Source organism: Hibiscus syriacus, unplaced genomic scaffold, assembly GCF_006381635.1.
Source record: "Hibiscus syriacus cultivar Baekdansim isolate YM2019G1 unplaced genomic scaffold, ASM638163v2 tig00110384_pilon, whole genome shotgun sequence".
Taxonomy (NCBI): domain Eukaryota; kingdom Viridiplantae; phylum Streptophyta; class Magnoliopsida; order Malvales; family Malvaceae; genus Hibiscus; species Hibiscus syriacus.
The window spans coordinates 5,212,719-5,231,723 of NW_024062715.1; the positions used below are offsets into that span (position 1 = coordinate 5,212,719).

Consider the following 19,005-nt stretch of genomic DNA (forward strand, 5'->3'; position numbering starts at 1 on the left):
TTTCACTCAATACTGTTTTTAAAAAGAAGATTTTATCTCGCTTGAGATAGTTTCCTTTTAAACAAAATTTTGTCTCACTTGAGACAATTTCTCTTGAAACATAAATATTGAAAACATTTCCCTTGAAATGAATTTTGTCTCTCTTGAGATAGTTTCCCTTGAAACAAAATTTTGTCTCCCTTGAGACAGTTTCTCTTGAAACATAAACATTGAAACCATTTCCATTGAAATAAATTTTGTCTCTCTTGAGACAGTTTCCCTTAAAACAAATTTTGTCTCTCTTGAGACAGTTTCCCTTGAAACAAAATCTTTGAATCTGTTTTCCTTGAAACAAATTTCGTCTCCCTTGAGACAATTTCCTTGAAACAAAGTTTTGTCTCTCTTGAGACAGTTTCTCTTAAAACAAATTTTATCTCTCTTAAGACATTTTCTCTTAAAACAAATTTTGTCTCTCTTGAGACAGTTTCCCTTGAAAAAAAAACTTTGAATTTATTATCCTTGAAACAAAGTTTTGTCTCTCTTGAGACAGTTTCTCTTAAAACAAATTTCGTCTCCCTTGAGACAATTTCTCTTAAAACAAATTTTGTCTCTCTTGAGACAGTTTCCCGTGAAACAAAATTTTTGAATCTGTTTTCCTTAAAACAAATTTCATGTCCCTTGAGACAGTTAATTTTAAAACAAATTTTGTCTCTCTTGAGAATGTTTCCCTTGAAACGAAATCTTTAAATATGTTTTCCTTGAAATAAATTTCGTCTCCCTTGAGACAGTTTCTTTTAAAACAAATTTTGTCTCTCTTGAGACATTTTCCCTTAAAATTTTGTCTCTCTGGAGACAGTTTCACTTGGAACAAAAATCTTTGAATCAGTTTCCCTTGAAGCAAAATCTTTTAATCTATTTTCCTTAAAAAAATCGTCTCTCTCGAGACAGTTTCTCTTGGAAAATTTTGTCTCCCTTGAGGTATTTTCTTTTGATACTAAGTTTTGTCTCTCTTGAGATAATTTCCCTTAAAATAAAGTTTTGTCTCTTTTGAGACAGTTTCTCTTAAAGCACCAATCTTTGAAATTATTTCTCTTGAAACACAAAACCTTTGAAAATGTTCCTCTTGTAATACCAAACATTCGAGTTCAATTACATTCAGCACAAGGGTATGTCAAATTTACAGTATAGCTTAAGTTGAGAAGAAGACTGAAGTTGACTACAATTTGGCAACGAGAAGCCTCAATCCGATTTAAATCCTGAATTACGGCTTTAATTCCATATCATTTTCAGATGGACTCGACCTTACGACAAGGTAGTCATTTCAAACCAATCAAATATCGGGTTTCAACTCTATGACGGAGGACATTCGATATAAACGAAATTTGTGTCTTGTAATATTTGCTCTATTTTTGTTACACGATAATGAGCAAAGAGGGGCAGCTGAAGACACTTAATTCCGTCCCCTTGATTAATATTATTATATAATATATTTATTTACACCATTTTATTTACATTGTGTCAGGCCCAATGAAGCTGAAATACATGGCCCAGCAGCGACCCAAACGCACAACCTGAATTGGAAAACAAGGGTTTCCAGAATCCTAGTTCTTCAATTCCAAGTCAGCGTCGCACGCCCCGTTTTTCATTCTCCACGGTCGCATGCCTCTCAACAACCCCGTTTTTCACGGCAACACTCCAGCGGCTCCGAGTTCTCCGGCGCAAGGAAAGCGTCACCAACGCCACGCATGAAACAGAGCAACCAACATCAGTGTTTTACTCAAATGTAAACTCTAAAAACAGCTTTTTCTTTTGGCTATATATATTATGTAATGAACACACAGAGAAAGGAGATGAAATACGAGCAGAAAGTTTCGAGCTGAAAAAATAAAAAGAAAAAAAGAAAAAAAATACGATTGTGAGAAGAAAAGTCTGCGAAAGGAGAATCAAAGTATTAAAACGGCGAACAAACCTTTAAGCCCCGATCAAGCTAGCGTCCGAAGGAGGATCTCTATGTTTAAAGAATGTAAAAAACGTAATATTTTTGTTAGATCTATTGGATTATGCTTTGATTACTTGAAAAACCAACTTTAGATTTGTAGTTCAGGCTTTAAAACGTTTAAAAGGACGAACTTTGTAAATTTCTAGTCACCGACGACGGTGGTCGTCAATCGTTTGTGAAAACTGATTTTCCAGCTATGTCTGAAAATACCAAAGCATTTGAAGGGGGGAGATAGCTGAAATCTTAGAAATTAAACAGAAGTGAAATTGGGTTTTAAAAATAACTTATATAATAAACCCATTTAGATGTTACCCGATTCATTTAGAGTCTTTTAACCCGTGTGTTGTTTTCTTTTTCTGGGAAACAATGTGTCAGATCCTTCCATTTTTAGAATGAATTCAATTTGGTCTCGTAATTAGCCTTAATTAATGTCACGTTGCCAGGTAATATAGTGCTTAATGATATTTAATCCCGGGATTTGCTGATCGCGATTGAATTCCATGTATCTGACTTCTTAGTAAGATGAATTTGTGGTCAAATTATTAATTGTCTTCAATTGAATCAAACTTGGTGTGAAAAGTGCATTGAGCATCCCGATTTCCTTGCTTGGAATGTGCATGACTTAATAATTTTTTATCTCGTGGTTAGTGAACTGTGAATCAACGTGTCTAGATTTAGGTTGATTAACGTGTTTGAATTCCATCTCCATAGTTTTGGTTGTCAATGCATTAATTTTGTTTAATTGTCATTCTTTTATTAATAAATTTGTAAGCCTGTTAACCGATTAATTTTGACACCTAGACACTCTTATTCTTATTCATAATTAAACTTAAGAAAATAATTTGGAAATTTGATAATTATATCTTCTTTGGCCTCAGTTAAAAATTTGAATAATAATGTTGATATATGTTTAAATTAGGCGTGTTTCAGCTAAGTATTAATTAATGATTAGATAACTAATTAGTAAGCAATTTGGATCGATATTTTTTACCTCTTAATTTAAATTTACATTTTTCTTAACTAAAGACAACTGGAAATTACATAGTACCGAAAGGGCGGTTTAAGGGTGTTAATCCTTCCTTGACCGTAACCAACTCCCGAATCCGACATATCACTAGTAAGATGCAGATCATGTAAGAAATAAGGTATCCGGTCAACCCATTTGATTTAAAATAAATGATCGGTGGCGACTCCAACCCAATCCACAATTATAATAATAACCGTAGAAAAAGTTAATGAAGTGTGTAAAAAAACTATAGCTTTAGATACTCCAATAACTTTTTATACAATCAATATTTATCGTATTTAAAATATTATCTTATTAAAATTTTAAAATAAAGGCTTAAATATAAAATAAGTGTTCAAACTATATTGGTTTTTAACGAATTGGTGCCTAAAATATTTTTTGAATCTTCTAGGTGTTTAATGTTACAAACATCACCGCTTTAGATGCCTCAGTTTTAACGGCCATTAAAAAATCCATTAAGTGACACGTGTCACAATCTGATAATTTTGTTAATTTATTTTTAAAAAAACTTTAAAATATTTATTTTCTAAAAAACCTATTTTTTTCTAAAATACCAGAAAACTCAAAACTCTTAAAATCTCTTATTCTAGTCCCATTTACTCCAATAGTTGGTCATCCTAGACCACCTATTCGCCGGCGATTAACCACCCACTGACAGGTCACACCCCTTGATATCATCTCAAAACCCAAAATTTTGAAATCTCTACATTTCAATTCCTCATCCCTAAAATCTCAAATACTCAATCCCTTAAATTATTTTGATTTATCATGGTGATCAACTGTTTGGTCCTGGAAAGTTTGGAGGGGAGGGAAAACTTAGAAGCAAGGGAGAGAGAAGGAGTGGGACGCGAGTTGAGAAAATAAAATTTTTTTAAAAAAAGATAAAAGATTTCTAAGATTATGATACATGTCATTTAACGGATTTTATAACGATTTAGACACGTAAAATGGTAATGTTTGTAACGTTAGACATCTAGATGGTTTAAAAATAGTTTAGGCATCGTGAAAAAGTAATAGCTTGAGAAGTCTAAAATAATATTGTTAATTTTTTTTTTTATTATATATATAATTTAGACATCAATTCGTGAAAAAGTGATAATTTGGGGAAGTCTAAAATAAATATTGTTAATTTATTTATTTTTATTTTATTATATATCAATCTTTTTCAATTTAATTTAAATTTTCTTAACTCAAATTATAATAAACTCAATTTTTTTTTTGGATTTGGATCAGCTCGGCCAGGCTTTCGGGCTCGGGTTATTTTGCAGGCTCTACTCAGACTTAGTTGTTCCAAAGCCGCCTGAAATATAATAATCCGAATCAGTGAAGTTGCAGTGAGCAAAAGAGCTGCATTGTTTTCGTGACTTTGGGCAATTCGAGCTGACTCAAAAATGGCGGTATTTGGGAATTTACGGGTGGATGCCACTCTTGCATCTTACCATCAACACCATTTTCGAAGCTCTATCCCACCTTCAAAGGTCATTGTCTTCAATCCCTCGAATCTTTTGTTTAACTTTTCTTTTCATCGAATTTGAAATATTTGTGTAATTCATCATCTGTTTGATCAATTTCTGTCTGGGTTGTTGAATGGAATCGGGCAAGTTCCGTAATTCAGTGTATTTTTAGGGTTAGAGTTGGAGACGCTGTTCTGGTTCGTTTGAATTCCTAGTTGTTTAGTTGTTCTTTTGAAGTAATCGGAGCAAGAGCTAATTGGGTTTCCCTGCTTTGACGCAACACTGTTAGTTGGCAAACCCTTACCGGTCCTCGGTTTTCATTTCCGGGAAAATATCCTGGGTTCTGTTACCTAATATCTCAGCTAATTATTTTAGATTTTTTTAGTTTATTCACTATTGGCCTTGTTGGGTTCGTAATCTTCAATTTCAATCGCAGTTTGTTTTTTTATTTCTACTTTTTTTAATTGAAAATTGTCCTTCCTCATTGTCATAGCCTTATGCTAAAGAGGGCTGCATTTCATTTCCCGAAACGTTTTAAGTACCAAGAAATAGTCAAGAATCATGACCGTAGATTGATCTTTGTCAAATTGCATGTAGAGCCAAATTTAAGCATGTATGTACATTTTGGAACCTATTACTTGTTGGTATGAACTGAGATTCTTATTCCGAATACGATACTTGGCAATTATGAGTAAGGGGAACAAGATATTGACGGAAGATCTGAGCTTGATGAGTTTGGTGTTTCAAGTGAGTCGTACCCTTGCTTGTTCATCATAATCCTTTGATATTCTACCTTTTAAAAAACAATCCTTTGATCTCCTACCTTTGACAATGTGTTGATTAGAGTGATTTGGAACAAAAAGAAGATGCATTGTCATTGCTTGTAGTTGTAGGTTGCATTGGGCGATGATGGCTGCCGATCTGCGACCATTGCCTGAAGACTCGTTCTATTAATGTGCGAGTTGTACGACAATCTCTAGTGTGTGATAGCACTGTGGGAAACACTTTGGTGTGATACCGTTGATGAGTGATGACTTTCTGTTGGATTATGTTTAAAGACATTATCATTTCAAGTTTTCAACCATCTAGCTGAGGTCTTCCGCTCCTTGAGTTTCGCTGATTCTGTAGTAAAGTGGCGTTTTGTTATTTTTATATAGCTATTGGGCGTTGGCTTTATTTGTTAATTGTATGACAAGATAGTTCATTGTTTCATACAGAGCACCATTTGTTAGTTATTAATCGATGTTCTGCATGTGTATAACAGCTATAGAAGAGTGTACATTCTCTGGTCTTTTGTTTTAATTTTGGTGCTCTATTATAGGTAGATTTCATGTGTTTCGTGAATGGAGGATCAAGGTTTTCCGAAATCACACCAAAATGGAATGGATTGACAATTAATAGTCGAAGCATTGGCGGCCAAACTAAGAGACCAGCAGGGATCATGGGAGATTATAAGTTGTCTCCAAATGCCGTTCGGGAAGGCGTTGAGAGCTTCCTCTTACATGCCATAAACATGAGCTTCTTTGAGCGACTTAACTTGGCTTGGAAAATAGTTTTCCCATCTCCGGCAACTAGGAGGAGCTCGAATGCAAATATAGCGAAGCAGCGCTTGAAGATGATCCTGTTCTCTGATCGCTGTGCAGTTAGTGATGAGGCGAAACAGAAAATTGTCAAAAACATCGTGCACGCTCTGTCAGATTTTGTCGAGATAGAATCGAAGGACAAGGTTCAGTTTAGTGTCTCTACCGATTCTGATCTGGGAACTATTTACTCCGTCACGGTGCCTGTTCGGCGGGTGAAGGCAGAATACCAAGAGGAAAATGAAGCTGGGACGATAACAAATATCGAGTACAAAGATACTGGAGACCGGTCTGGTTCGGTCGATGTAAGGTTCGATTTCTATCTTCCAGACGAGTAGACACAAATTGGCGGGTCTTTAAACCATTTTGCATTCGTGTGGTATCTGAATTATCTTTTCTAATTTCTTGATGTTTGAACTGAAGCTTTAGGTAGCAATGCAACTTTACACTTGTCTGTATATATGGAATTTTAATTTGAGGTGATTTTCTCGTTTGTCCTTTTTTAAGGTGTCATTTGCCCTCATTGTACTCTCTAATTTGATTGATGATCGGCTTTCATTGAACCTCGGGTGGCTCATTTTTCTCACTGCTGATTTTTCTAAACTATAGATAAACAATTATGTAGTTTTTTTAAATTATATTCATGACCACTTAATTATTGTCCATTTTTGTTTTTAACACTAATTTTGATATTTTATCAATTAAACCACTTAATTATTTAAATGTGTCAATCAAGTCAAGTCGCTCTTTCCGTGAAATTTTAACGGCAAGTGGTTTGATAGAAACAATTAAATAGTTAAGTGATCTGATTGATAAAATTTCAAAATCGGTGGTCAAAATAAAAGGGATAATAGTTAGATTGTTATACATATAGTTTACCCTTTTTTCTATAGTGAAATTGATTTTCTGGTTCGAATGTAGGTCGACCCGAAGAATAAAAGGGAGCTTATTGGCGTGTAAGAAAAATGCTTTTAGCATTATGCCAAAGTAAATTGATGTGATATGAGAATGATTCTTTTCATTGATAATTATGAATATTATATAAAATTATTATATTTAATGAATGCCTTAAGTATTTTTTTTAAAAAAAATATCTGATAAATGATCGCGAGTGGATGATAAAATGAATTATGATCATGTTTGACCGTTAGATAATGAATTTAATCATATGAAAATATAATTATCATTTTATCATATTAACAGGGATTCTAATTATCCATGCATGTTTAAAAATCATAATATAATTGTATATTAATTTCCAAATAATGTTAATTATTATAAAATAAACTTAAACCTTATCAATGTTTTGTAAATATTTAAGTTTTTAATTACAAAATCATTAACTAAAATAAAATTATTAGATATGAAAAATTATGATGTAAATATCTATAACCATATAATTGTTATACTACATATCAATGTGTATCACTATTTTTTTATTTTTTATTTTTTACGTTATAGTTATTCTTTAACAGTTGTTGTAAACCCATCTGGATATTGCGGAGGATAAGTTAGGCTTAGTTTGTTTTTACTGTGCAAGCTCTTCAAACCATTTATGTCTGCGCCGCGCAGACCACGCGTAGACATTAGGCTTCGCAGACTGTTTGTTTTTTAGAAGACAAAAGCTCTTCAAATGTCTGCGCGAGCTCTTCTTGGTGCAGCCATGGTTTTATGTCTTCAAAGGTCTTCAAACCTCTTCAAGAACAATTATAAAATATAGTTATTTATTAAAACAATTTTAAATAATTTAATAAGGTTATTTATTTTAAAATAATTTATTATAAAATAATTTATTTTAAAATAATTTATTATAAAATAATTTATTATAAAATAATTTATTATAAAATAATTTATTTTAAAATAATTTATTATAAAATAATTTATTTTAAAATAAATTATTATAAAATATGGATTGATTTATTTTAAAATAATTTATTTTAAATAATTTATTAGTATGGATTGATTTATTTTAAAATATGGATTGATTTATTATTGTAGTTGTATGGATTGATTTATTTTAAATAATTTATTAGTATGAATTGATTTATTTTAAAATATGGATTGATTTATTTTAAATAATTTATTAGTATATATTGATTTATTTTAAATAATTTATTTGTATGGATTGATTTATTTTAAAATATTGATTGATTTATTATTGTAATTGTATGGATTGATTTATTTTAAATAATTTATTAGTATGAATTGATTTATTTTAAAATATGGACTGGTTTATTTTAAATAATTTATTATTGTAGTTGTATGAATTATTTAAATTTCAGTATTGTAAAACTAAAATTATTTAAATCTCAGTATTGCAAAACTCTTTTAAGTTTAAAAAATCAGTTTATTTATATTTCAGTTCATTTTAATAAACAGTCTTCTTCTTGCAGACTGCAGACTTTTGGTCCACCTCTTCTGCTGTAGATTTCTACAGATGTAGTCCGCAGACTGCAAACCTTTTACCTCTACAAAAACAAACACTACCTTAGTGTTCGGTTTCAATGTACACCATGGGAGGGTAACTTTGACTTTTGAGTTACCGGAATGGATAATTTCGTAAATCCACTTTACAATTTAAATTCACCAGAGATTTGCCGAGCGCCATTTTTGAAAATTCAGTGTTTTGTGTCATTAACTGAACTCCCCCCCTCCCTCTGCCGGCTCCGTGCTAAATTTTACCTCTTCCTGAAACCACGATCCTAGATTTGAAAATTCTTTTCTCCCTAATCAGCTGTGAGCCCTCCTTGTAAGCATTTGAAATGAACGGATCTTGTTTGGAATTCGAGAACCCGATTCGAGACGCCATTTCCAGGATCCGATTCGCTCCGCAATCTAACAACCTCCTCATTTCTTCTTGGGAATCCGTTAGTAATCTCCTCTGATCATTGTTCCGTTTTTTCCCATCTGGATTGCAATTATTCGCTGTTGATTTTGTTTCTTTAATTTTTAACAGAGTCTTCGACTACTTGAGGTGGATTGTTCTCAGCTCAGACTAGAAGCTTCGTCCGAGGCTGCGCTTCTCGACTGTTGTTTCCAGGATGAATCTGTCGCGTTCAGCGCTGGCTCTGATGGTTCTATTACAAGGTTTTTCATTTTAATTGCTTGAGTGTATTCAAATTTTGATTTAAGCTATTACATGAGTGGTTTTCTTCTTTAATTAAAGGTTCTGCTGCTAAATATTGGTTAAGAGCATGAAATATATGACCTCTTTATCTCGTAAATCCAAGATTCTCTAAATATGGAAATCCTTTTTATTTTTAGGTATGATTTGCAGTCTGGAATCAGCAATAAAATTGGAAATCATGATGATATGGTAACCTGCGTGGAATATTCTACTGAAACACGTTAGTTACCTCATTCCTACTGCTATTCAACTTGAGCTACATTTTGTGTCAATATCTTACTTAATGATACTGTGAGATCTTGAATAACTTTGCATATTTTATGCCCTGTAGCTTTACTTTGTCATGATTCACTCATCAAATGAATTTGCTTTGTCTTAAAAGGTTCCTGCTTGTTTTTATGCACTTTACGATTGTAATTTGTAAACAAGTAATGATGGTTGGTGTTTACATTTTTGTAATTCATCTAGCTATAAAACTAAATTTTGTCCCATTACCTTGAACCTTCTACAAACCTTTTAACATTTGTTCAGAACTGTTGGTGTAGTTGTTAAACAGAAACACAAGCAAGTTTGTTCACGCGGTTTAGATCAATCAACGATCCTACCTCTGTGCAACCTTGTTCAGAGAGAAGTCAATATAATATTCTTAGTACTAGAGACACGGATTCTCAACTAATATTATCAGTACATCTGTACAAGAGATACAAATTCTCAACCTAACTATACTAGTTGTAGCACTCCCCATACAATATTCTCCTAACTATTCTCTCCCTTAAATAATCTTCACTGATTACTTAATACTTACGGTAAACACAACCTTGAAACTCTCAATAGCACAGTTATAATGTTTCTCAAATAAGCCGATTTGTTTGAAATAATAAAATGTTCTCTCATATGATGCAAACAAAGTCCTAGTCGAAACTAGACACAAGTGAAGAACAAAATTAGTTATACAGCTTTTTGCACCAAAAAAAAAGATATTTCTACCGAGGGCAATATGTCTGCAATTTTGAACCTCTTTATTTTTTGGAAGCTTATAACGGTTTTAGAAAATGGTTTGTGCATCGAATTTATATTGTTCTGTGACGTACTACCCTGCATATATTGAGCAACTGAGTATTTTGTTTCTCTTCTTACATAAGCTGGGGCTTTAACAGGGCTGTGATAAAGAAGTTTTAGTAGATTAATAATTTGGTCCTCTCAACAGAAGGTTTTCAAGAGCACAGCTGATAGTTTTTATTACATATACCAGTACAAATATGAACCTATTCAACTATGTTTGTAAAGAATGTCAATAGTAGAACCTCATTGTGATTTGTGAGTTTATCGTTTCACATTAGAGCACAATGCTTTATTCTCATCATTGGAGGGACCCTGAGGACCCTTTAAATTGCAACATTCCAGTGAACATCGAAAAAACTCCATTATAAACCTTAGATCATAGATTTACCATTCAAGTATGTTCCTGTAATCGTATTTATTTCCAGTGGAAGTTAGTCTCCTTATTCTCTTATTTCAGGTCAAGAGATTACTGCAGGCTTTGATAAGAAGATCATAGACTGGGACATGTTTGGAGCAAAACCCCTTGTGTTCCTGAAAAATCTAGATGCAGAAGTGGAGGCAATGTCCCTCTCTGGATTTGAATTGATACTAGTGGTTGGGTCATCAGTATTTATTTATGACTTGCGTAACCTAGACCAATCTGTTCAATCAAATGAATCTTGTATGGATGTTCCAATACGATGTGTCTCCTCAATTCCTTATAGTAAAGGTATTATTTTTTGATGTCGTTGACTCTACATGTACTAATGTTCTCTTCTGTCTCAAAATTATTTTTGATGAATGACCTATGACCAAACAACTAAATGTGAATTCCACGAGTTATTGTGATGGATTTCTGTCAGAATTCATAATCTTCAATATAACAGCTTTATGAGAGATGAGCAAAGAAAAAAAAAAACTTTTCTTAGATGGCTTTGAATTTTTTCTATACCACACTTAAAACTGATTATATGTTCTCGCAGGATATGCAGTTGGATCGGTAGATGGACGAGTAAAGTTAGATATTTCATATCCTTCCTGTTCAAACAACATGGGGTTAGTTTTGAAAACTGTTGAACTTTTGGTTCAATGTAGCAGTTGAAAATTGAAAATCACGGTCTGTGTCAATTTATAAATCCAATTTATCTCATGCTTGCAGGTATATGTTCCGATGTCATCCAAAATCAAGTGACCGAAGAAACCATGTAGTACTGGTGAATGACATTGCATTCAACCCGTTGTATGTGCACTTCAATCAGGATGATCTCATAGGTAACGGACAATGTTGCATAATGGCATTATTATGGTACTTTTTGTTTTAGCATCTCAGGTGTTTTTGTCACGGGTGATAATGCGGGTTATGTTACAGCATGGGATACCAAAAGTAGAAGAAGATTCTTTGAGGTAATCTTATCTGTTCCTTTTGTTGTTACTTCTTGTTCTGCCACTCTTAATAAGTACATCACTAATCTGCTTTCCTTTGCTTACTGTTGCCTAGTTGCTCAAACAGTATTGCATCATTAACATACAACCATGAAGGACAAATTTTGGCTGTCGCATCAAGCCATACTAACCAAGAGGCCAATGAAATGTTAGTTGTTCTTCCATTTCTTTTGCTTCAACCATTTAATATTTACACGATTCGATAACAATTATCATTTTGACATTGATTTGTTCATTGAATCATTCCGAATTTTCCGGTGACAGAGAAAAAGCCCCCACAGATATTTGTGCATAAACTTGATGAAAGCCATTTGAGGTCAGTTTTTGATGGAAGTTCAAGTAGAAAATGATTGCACAAATCATTATTGTATGTACAATATTCTGAAGGCGCATTGAAAATCAAGACTAATGCTATCTGAACCAAGGTAACAAGAACTTTTAACCCACTGCTTATCCATTTTCAAATCACTGGCATACTTTTCCAAATCAATTTTTGACCGTATTGCCAAATTAATTCATGATTGTATTGTGTTTAAGCTTTTACATGGTTGGCACCACGGGTAAAATCTAAGGTTTTCTGTTTCTGGTATTATTGTTTATGGCTTGTAATGTATACCCAGTTTCTGTTTCTCAGCGTGCTTATTGGCGGAGAAAAGAATTTGAGTGTAGAGCCACAAGAAAAAACTTGAATTGAGCTCTATTGATTTTAGTTTTTATTTATTTATTTTAGTTTAAGTTGTGTTCTAAATAATAATTGAATTGTTTAAACCAAACAAGCTTTATTTATGTTTGTTTTAAATTTAATTACTTGTGCTTTAGGAAAAATACCTTTTTTCAATACAATTAAAAATATATGTAATTATGATTGCGAATTGTTTGAATTGGGTCAAAGCTGTAATTAATCTTCGAATTTGGTATTCTTTTTAACTTTATTTTTGTTTCCTTTATACACATTAATATTCAGATTTATTAACTTTTTTTTATCTTAAACTTAGATTTTATTATTATATGATAATGCGATATTTTGATATAGTGTCATAATATCACCAAATATATATATAGTCATTTAAATTGTGGTTGCGGCTGTATTTTCAGTCGCGTTGCGTTTATCGTGATTGTGGATATAACGGATGCTATTGTGGATATTGTGGTCGTGAATTTTTTCTAAATGAGTTGTTTTTTTTTAAAAATAAATAGTGAAAAAATAACTGAATAATGGTTCGTTATTGATGCAATTGGTTGTTATCTCTTAAATTACATTCACAATTTATTGTTATTTGTATGATTTCGCTTTCACACTATTATTTTTCGTGATAGTGGTATTGAAAGTCATCGCGATCGCGATATAGTAGTCTAATTGTTATTTGAATCCCTGATTAAAATATTTGGTCATAAGATAATCACATAATCTAAGTTAAAGGATTAAATAAAAAAAATGAGTTTTAGGATTAATGATGATATGAAAATGATAAGGACTAAATTCAAAAAATTAATCAAATTTAAGATTAAAGGTTGTTTTATCGTTATTTAAATTGGACAATAAGTACGAATCAACTTACGTAAGTGGTTAAAAGAATTGTTGAAGTCATGAGTTTGAGTATTAGTGGATGTAACAGAGTGATTTATGTTTATTGTCAAATGATTTTTATTTTTTTACATTATTTTTGGTCATCGTTAATAATTAATCGTCGTTCTTTATCAGTCATCTCTTATGACAATACTGATATCAAAACATTTATATTTAATTTCTCTTTCTTTTTTTTATAATTATTTTTCATAAAATCCACCTAAAATTGATAGAAATTAAATAAAAAACTTCACCATTTATCGATTTGGAGGCTTTTTTAGATTTGAGGCTTTTGTTTAAAAATTTGAACAATAATAGTTGTTCACAAATTTGAACAATGATAATCATTATTTCAAGAAGTCAAATAATATACCTCAAAATAACTTTACCGGATGATCATAAGAGGATATAAAAATATTAGCACATCAAAACTTTAAATGAATTTTGTGAATTTTACATGATTTTCGTGGAAAATCAATCATAGAATAAGAAATAATGAAATAAAAATATTTTGATACCGAATTTTTTACGAAAGACGAGTGATGTTTGACTACCAATGACCAACTTTTAGTGCCTAAAACCGGACAATTTTGAAGTATAGTGACAAATCAATACACAAAGTTCAGTGTTTAAAACGATATTATTTTGGACATTAATAATCGTGCCAAAACAATATTATTTGTTCATGTCATCACAATAACAAAAAGATCAATCGATGTCATTATATCATTAAAATTTAATGACACAATAACATAATTAAAATTTAATTATATAATTATAAAAATTTAAGGTTTAGAAATATGAAAAAAATATGGCTTAAAATTTAATAATATGCAATATAATTTACCTTTAAAAGTATACATTTTAAATTATTTTTAAGGTTGGATCTACGAAAACTTTGCCGAAATCTGACTTGGGTCTGTTAACGGGTTATAAGGACAGGTCTACTTCGAATACAAGAGTTGAGTTTGGCTTGACAAATATGTTTATCGGGTAGTTCTGCGGTGCGACGTCTAAAAAACGGTTAATATACGGCGTGATCGGTTAAATAAGTGATCGATTAAAATTTAGACCGGTTATGTTATATTATTTAACCGGAAATATTATAAAGTACAATAACATACTAGGTAGCGCTTATATAATGTAATAGGTAGGCTTATATTTACCTATTTTATAAGTAAACCGGTATATTTATACCGATAGAATTGCAAATTTACCTATTACATTATAATATGTTGAAAGTGTCCATACTTTTTATAAAAAGGGTCGATAATTTTTTTAAAGTTATGTAATTTATGTTTCAATTTTTTTTAATAATGTTTCATGTTTTCCACCTACAATATTAATTTAATAATTTCATTTGTACAAAAAATTATTTGATTGTTTTGATATTTTATAAAATAATATTTAGAATTTAAATTTAACAATATTAACCAAAGATAATAATAAATATGTAATATATATGTTTATTGTTTTTAATTTAATAATAATATATATCGTAACGTAAAAAATAAATCATTAGACGCATATAATTACTAAATTAATATCTTAAAACTCACTCAAAAGATAACCTTAAATTAATGTTTTCCACAGTGAAAAAAGTATGGACACTTTTATAAAAATGATAGATACTTTACAACTACCTATTACATTATATAAACGATACCTATTACATTATATAAACGCTATCTATTACATCATATTTTTACCTATTATATTGAAAGTGTTCATACTTTTTATAAAAAGGATCGATACTTTTTTTAAAGTTATGTAATTTATGTTTCAATTTTTTTAATAGTGTTTCATATTTTCCACCTACAATATTAATTTAATAATTTCATTTACACAAAAAATTATTTGATTGTTTTGATATTTTATAAAATAATATTTAGAATTTAAATTTAACAATATTAACCAAAGATAATAATAAATATGTAATATATATGTTTATTGTTTTTAATTTAATAATAATATATATCGTAACGTAAAAAATAAATCATTAGACGCCTATAATTAATAAATTAATATTTTAAAACTCACTCAAAAGATAACCTTAAATTATTGTTTTCTACAGTGAAAAAAGTATGGACACTTTTATAAAAAGGATAGATACTTTACAACTACCTATTACATTATATAAACGATACCTATTACATTATATAAGCGCTACCTATTACATCATATTTTTACATATTATATTGAAAGTGTCCATACTTTTTATAAAAAGGATCAATACTTTTTTTAAAGTTATGTAATTTATGTTTCAATTTTTTTTAATAGTGTTTCATGTTTTCCACCTACAATATTAATTTAATAATTTCATTTACACACAAAATTATTTGATTGTTTTGATATTTTATAAAATAATATTTAGAATTTAAATTTAACAATATTAACCAAAGATAATAATAAATATGTAATATATATGTTTATTGTTTTTAATTTAATAATAATATATATCGTAACGTAAAAAATAAATCATTAGACGCCTATAATTACTAAATTAATATCTTAAAACTCACTCAAAAGATAACCTTAAATTAATGTTTTCCACAATGAAAAAAGTATGGACACTTTTACTAAATTATATTTTGATCGGATATGTTATTTATATTTAATCGATACAAATACAAAAGTGTCGATACTTTTATGTCAGGTGTCGATACTTTCGAAAGGATAATTACCTATTTCTTTGAAAGTGTCGATAATTTATTACACGTACTTACGAAAGTATCGATACTTTCAATATATCCGGTATCATTTTACCGGTTTTATCATTTTGATACCGGTTTTATCATATTTTTACCTGTTATGTTGTTGTGGATCGATATATTTTTTTAAAGTATCGACACATTATAAGCGCTAAAACTGCTTCTCTTTTAAATTCATAAAGTGTCGATCCTTATATAAAGTATCGACACTTTCAATATATCTGGCAACGTTTTACCGGTTTTATCATTTTGTTACCGGTTTTATCATATTTTTACCTGGTATACCGTTTTAATATTTCTTCATGACTTAGACCTACTTTTATACGTATGGACACTTTTATAAAAATGATATATACTTTTTTTAAAGTTATGTAATTTATGTTTCAATTTTTTTAATAGTGTTTCATGTTTTCCACCTACAATATTAATTTAATAATTTCATTTACACAAAAAATTATTTGATTATTTGATATTTTATAAAATATTATTTAGAATTTCAATTTAACAATATTAACCAAAGATAATAATAAATATGTTTTCCACAGTGAAATAAGTATGGACACTTTTATAAAAATAATATATACTTTTTTTAAAGTTATGTAATTTATGTTTCAATTTTTTTTAATAGTGTTTCATGTTTTCCACCTACAATATTAATTTAATAATTTCATTTACACAAAAAATTATTTGATTGTTTTGATATTTTATAAAATATTATTTAGAATTTAAATTTAACAATATTAACCAAAGATAATAATAAATATGTTTTCCACAGTGAAATAAGTATGGACACTTTTATAAAAATGATATATACTTTTTTTAAAGTTATGTAATTTATGTTTCAATTTTTTTTAATAGTGTTTCATGTTTTCACCTATAATATTAATTTAATAATTTCATTTACACACAAAATTATTTGATTGTTTTGATATTTTATAAAATATTATTTAGAATTTAAATTTAACAATATTAACCAAAGATAATAATAATATATTTTCACAGTGAAATAAGTATGGACACTTTTATAAAAAGGATAGATACTTTACAATATAACAGGTAAAAATATGACAAAACCAGATTCATTATGACAAAACCGATAAAATTTACTTGATATGTTAAAAGTATGGACACTTTTATAAAAAGGATAGATACTTACCGATAACTAAAGTTTACCGGTTACCAAATTTTTTAATAGTTTTTCATATTTTCTACCTAAAACATTATTAGTTGTCAACATAATAGGTACTGCTAAACCGAATTTATTAAATACATTTTAATGTATCCGGTACTGCCGTATATTAACTGTATATTAACCCGCCTTTCCTGAGACAATCCCATATTTATCAGATTTCAGGCTTTTTCAATTGAGTTAGTTAAATAAAATAAATTTTTTAAAATGATAAAAGGTTCCGAAAATTTATCGGTCCCTATACAATATATAAGTTATGGATTTAATTCTTATATTCTAATTTGATCTTTTAAAGTATTGAACTAATGTAAACAAATATATTATACATTAATAAATAATTAATCAAATAATTTTAAATTATCAAATTATAATTAAATCTACAACTTTGACTTAACATAGAGTAATTGTAAATCTTAACTTAAGAAATTTCACAACTATTCACTATTGTTTAGAGTGGAAAGAAATTTAAATTTTTTTAAAAATTATACAAAACTAAAAAAATAAAATTAGTTTATAGAGACTACATCCATAACTAACGTATAATATAAGGAGTGAGAGAAGAATCATCAAGAGAATAGTGAATGCTAAACAATGCAATTCGGCTTGATACTGGCTCCAAAGCAGCCCACGTGTAAACATCTCGAGCTGAGTATCAGCTACTCACTCACTCTCCCTTTCTTTGATCCAGTTCTCCAAACTTGTTAATCTGTTTAAGCTTTGATTGTCATGTCTGACGAGGATCACCATTTCGAATCGAAAGCTGATGCCGGAGCTTCTAAAACTTTTCCTCAGCAGGCCGGCACTATCCGTAAGAATGGTTACATCGTGATCAAAGGCCGTCCTTGCAAGGTCTCCATTCTGATCCTCAAATCTTTCTTCTTCTTTTTTTAATTTCCTTTTTGTTCATTGCATTTGTTTCTGCTCTCTCTCTAACTCAAAATTCTTTGATCTCCGATTTTTTTTGGCGAGCAAGTTCAATTATTGATTGAGAAATTCTTGATTCGAAGAATCTTTGACACGCTTTCTCTTTTTTGAATTTCTATAGGTTGTGGAAGTTTCGACTTCGAAGACCGGAAAGCATGGGCACGCGAAATGTCATTTTGTCGGAATTGATATCTTCAGTGGCAAAAAGATTGAAGATATCGTTCCTTCGTCTCACAACTGCGACGTGGGTCTTCTCCTTGGGTCACTGGATCTATGCTTTATGTCTTAGGGTTTCGGAGGCTAATGTTGATGTTGTTGGTTCCATTTTACAGGTTCCTCGTGTCAGTCGTACTGATTACCAGCTGATTGATATCTCGGAAGATGGATTTGTAAAACCAACTTTTTGTTTGATTTTCGTTTTTTAAATTGCGTGGCTTGTTCTGACCATAATGATTTAGGTGAGTTTGCTGACTTAAAGTGGTAACACTAAGGATGATCTTCGTCTTCCAACAGAAGAAGCTCTGCTTACACTGGTTAGTCTGTGTGTTAAATGAATCTTATTTCGTACAACATATATTGGAACAAACTAATAACAGTGTGATGATTGGTGAATGAAGATAAAGAGTGGATTTGGTGAGGGGAAGGATCTAATTGTGACGGTGATGTCATCAATGGGTGAAGAGCAGATCTGTGCTCTCAAGGACATCGGCCCCAAATGAATTCCCATTTCTCATTGCCCTCACCCTGACCCTCCTTAATACGGTGATGTTCATTTCCTTTTACTGAGCTTTCAAATGAAGAATGCGTTCTGCTAATTAGTGCATTTTTTTTTAGTTATTTAGTTATTTAGTTTGATAATGAAATTCGTTCATTATTTTGAAATGTTCATTTCTGTGCATCATTTGCTGAATCGTATGATGACACCCTAATTAACATGCTAAATTGACGAACTTAGAAATAAAAC

The 19,005-nt window shown here is 30.3% G+C and overlaps 1 protein-coding gene and 1 pseudogene across 1 annotated transcript; both read left to right on the forward strand.

The window, feature by feature from the left end:
• The first annotated feature begins 4,290 nt into the window (after positions 1-4,290).
• Positions 4,291-6,543, forward strand: LOC120121977 (cell division topological specificity factor homolog, chloroplastic-like). The gene is made up of 2 exons (XM_039141238.1): positions 4,291-4,483; positions 5,781-6,543. The coding sequence occupies exons 1-2, from the start codon at positions 4,397-4,399 to the stop codon at positions 6,375-6,377; spliced, it is 684 nt and encodes a 227-aa protein (XP_038997169.1). The 5' UTR covers positions 4,291-4,396; the 3' UTR covers positions 6,378-6,543.
• Positions 6,544-8,688: 2,145 nt separating this feature from the next.
• On the forward strand, positions 8,689-18,900 carry LOC120122226 (annotated as a pseudogene).
• The last annotated feature ends 105 nt before the right edge of the window (positions 18,901-19,005 follow it).

Bases quoted from the DNA above. Each gene is read 5' to 3' on its own strand.
- LOC120121977 (XM_039141238.1), top strand. From the start codon at position 4,397: ATGGCGGTATTTGGGAATTTACGGGTGGATGCCACTCTTGCATCTTAC. The intron at 4,484-5,780 runs GTCATTGTCTTC...GCTCTATTATAG, and splicing joins GCTCTATCCCACCTTCAAAG to GTAGATTTCATGTGTTTCGT.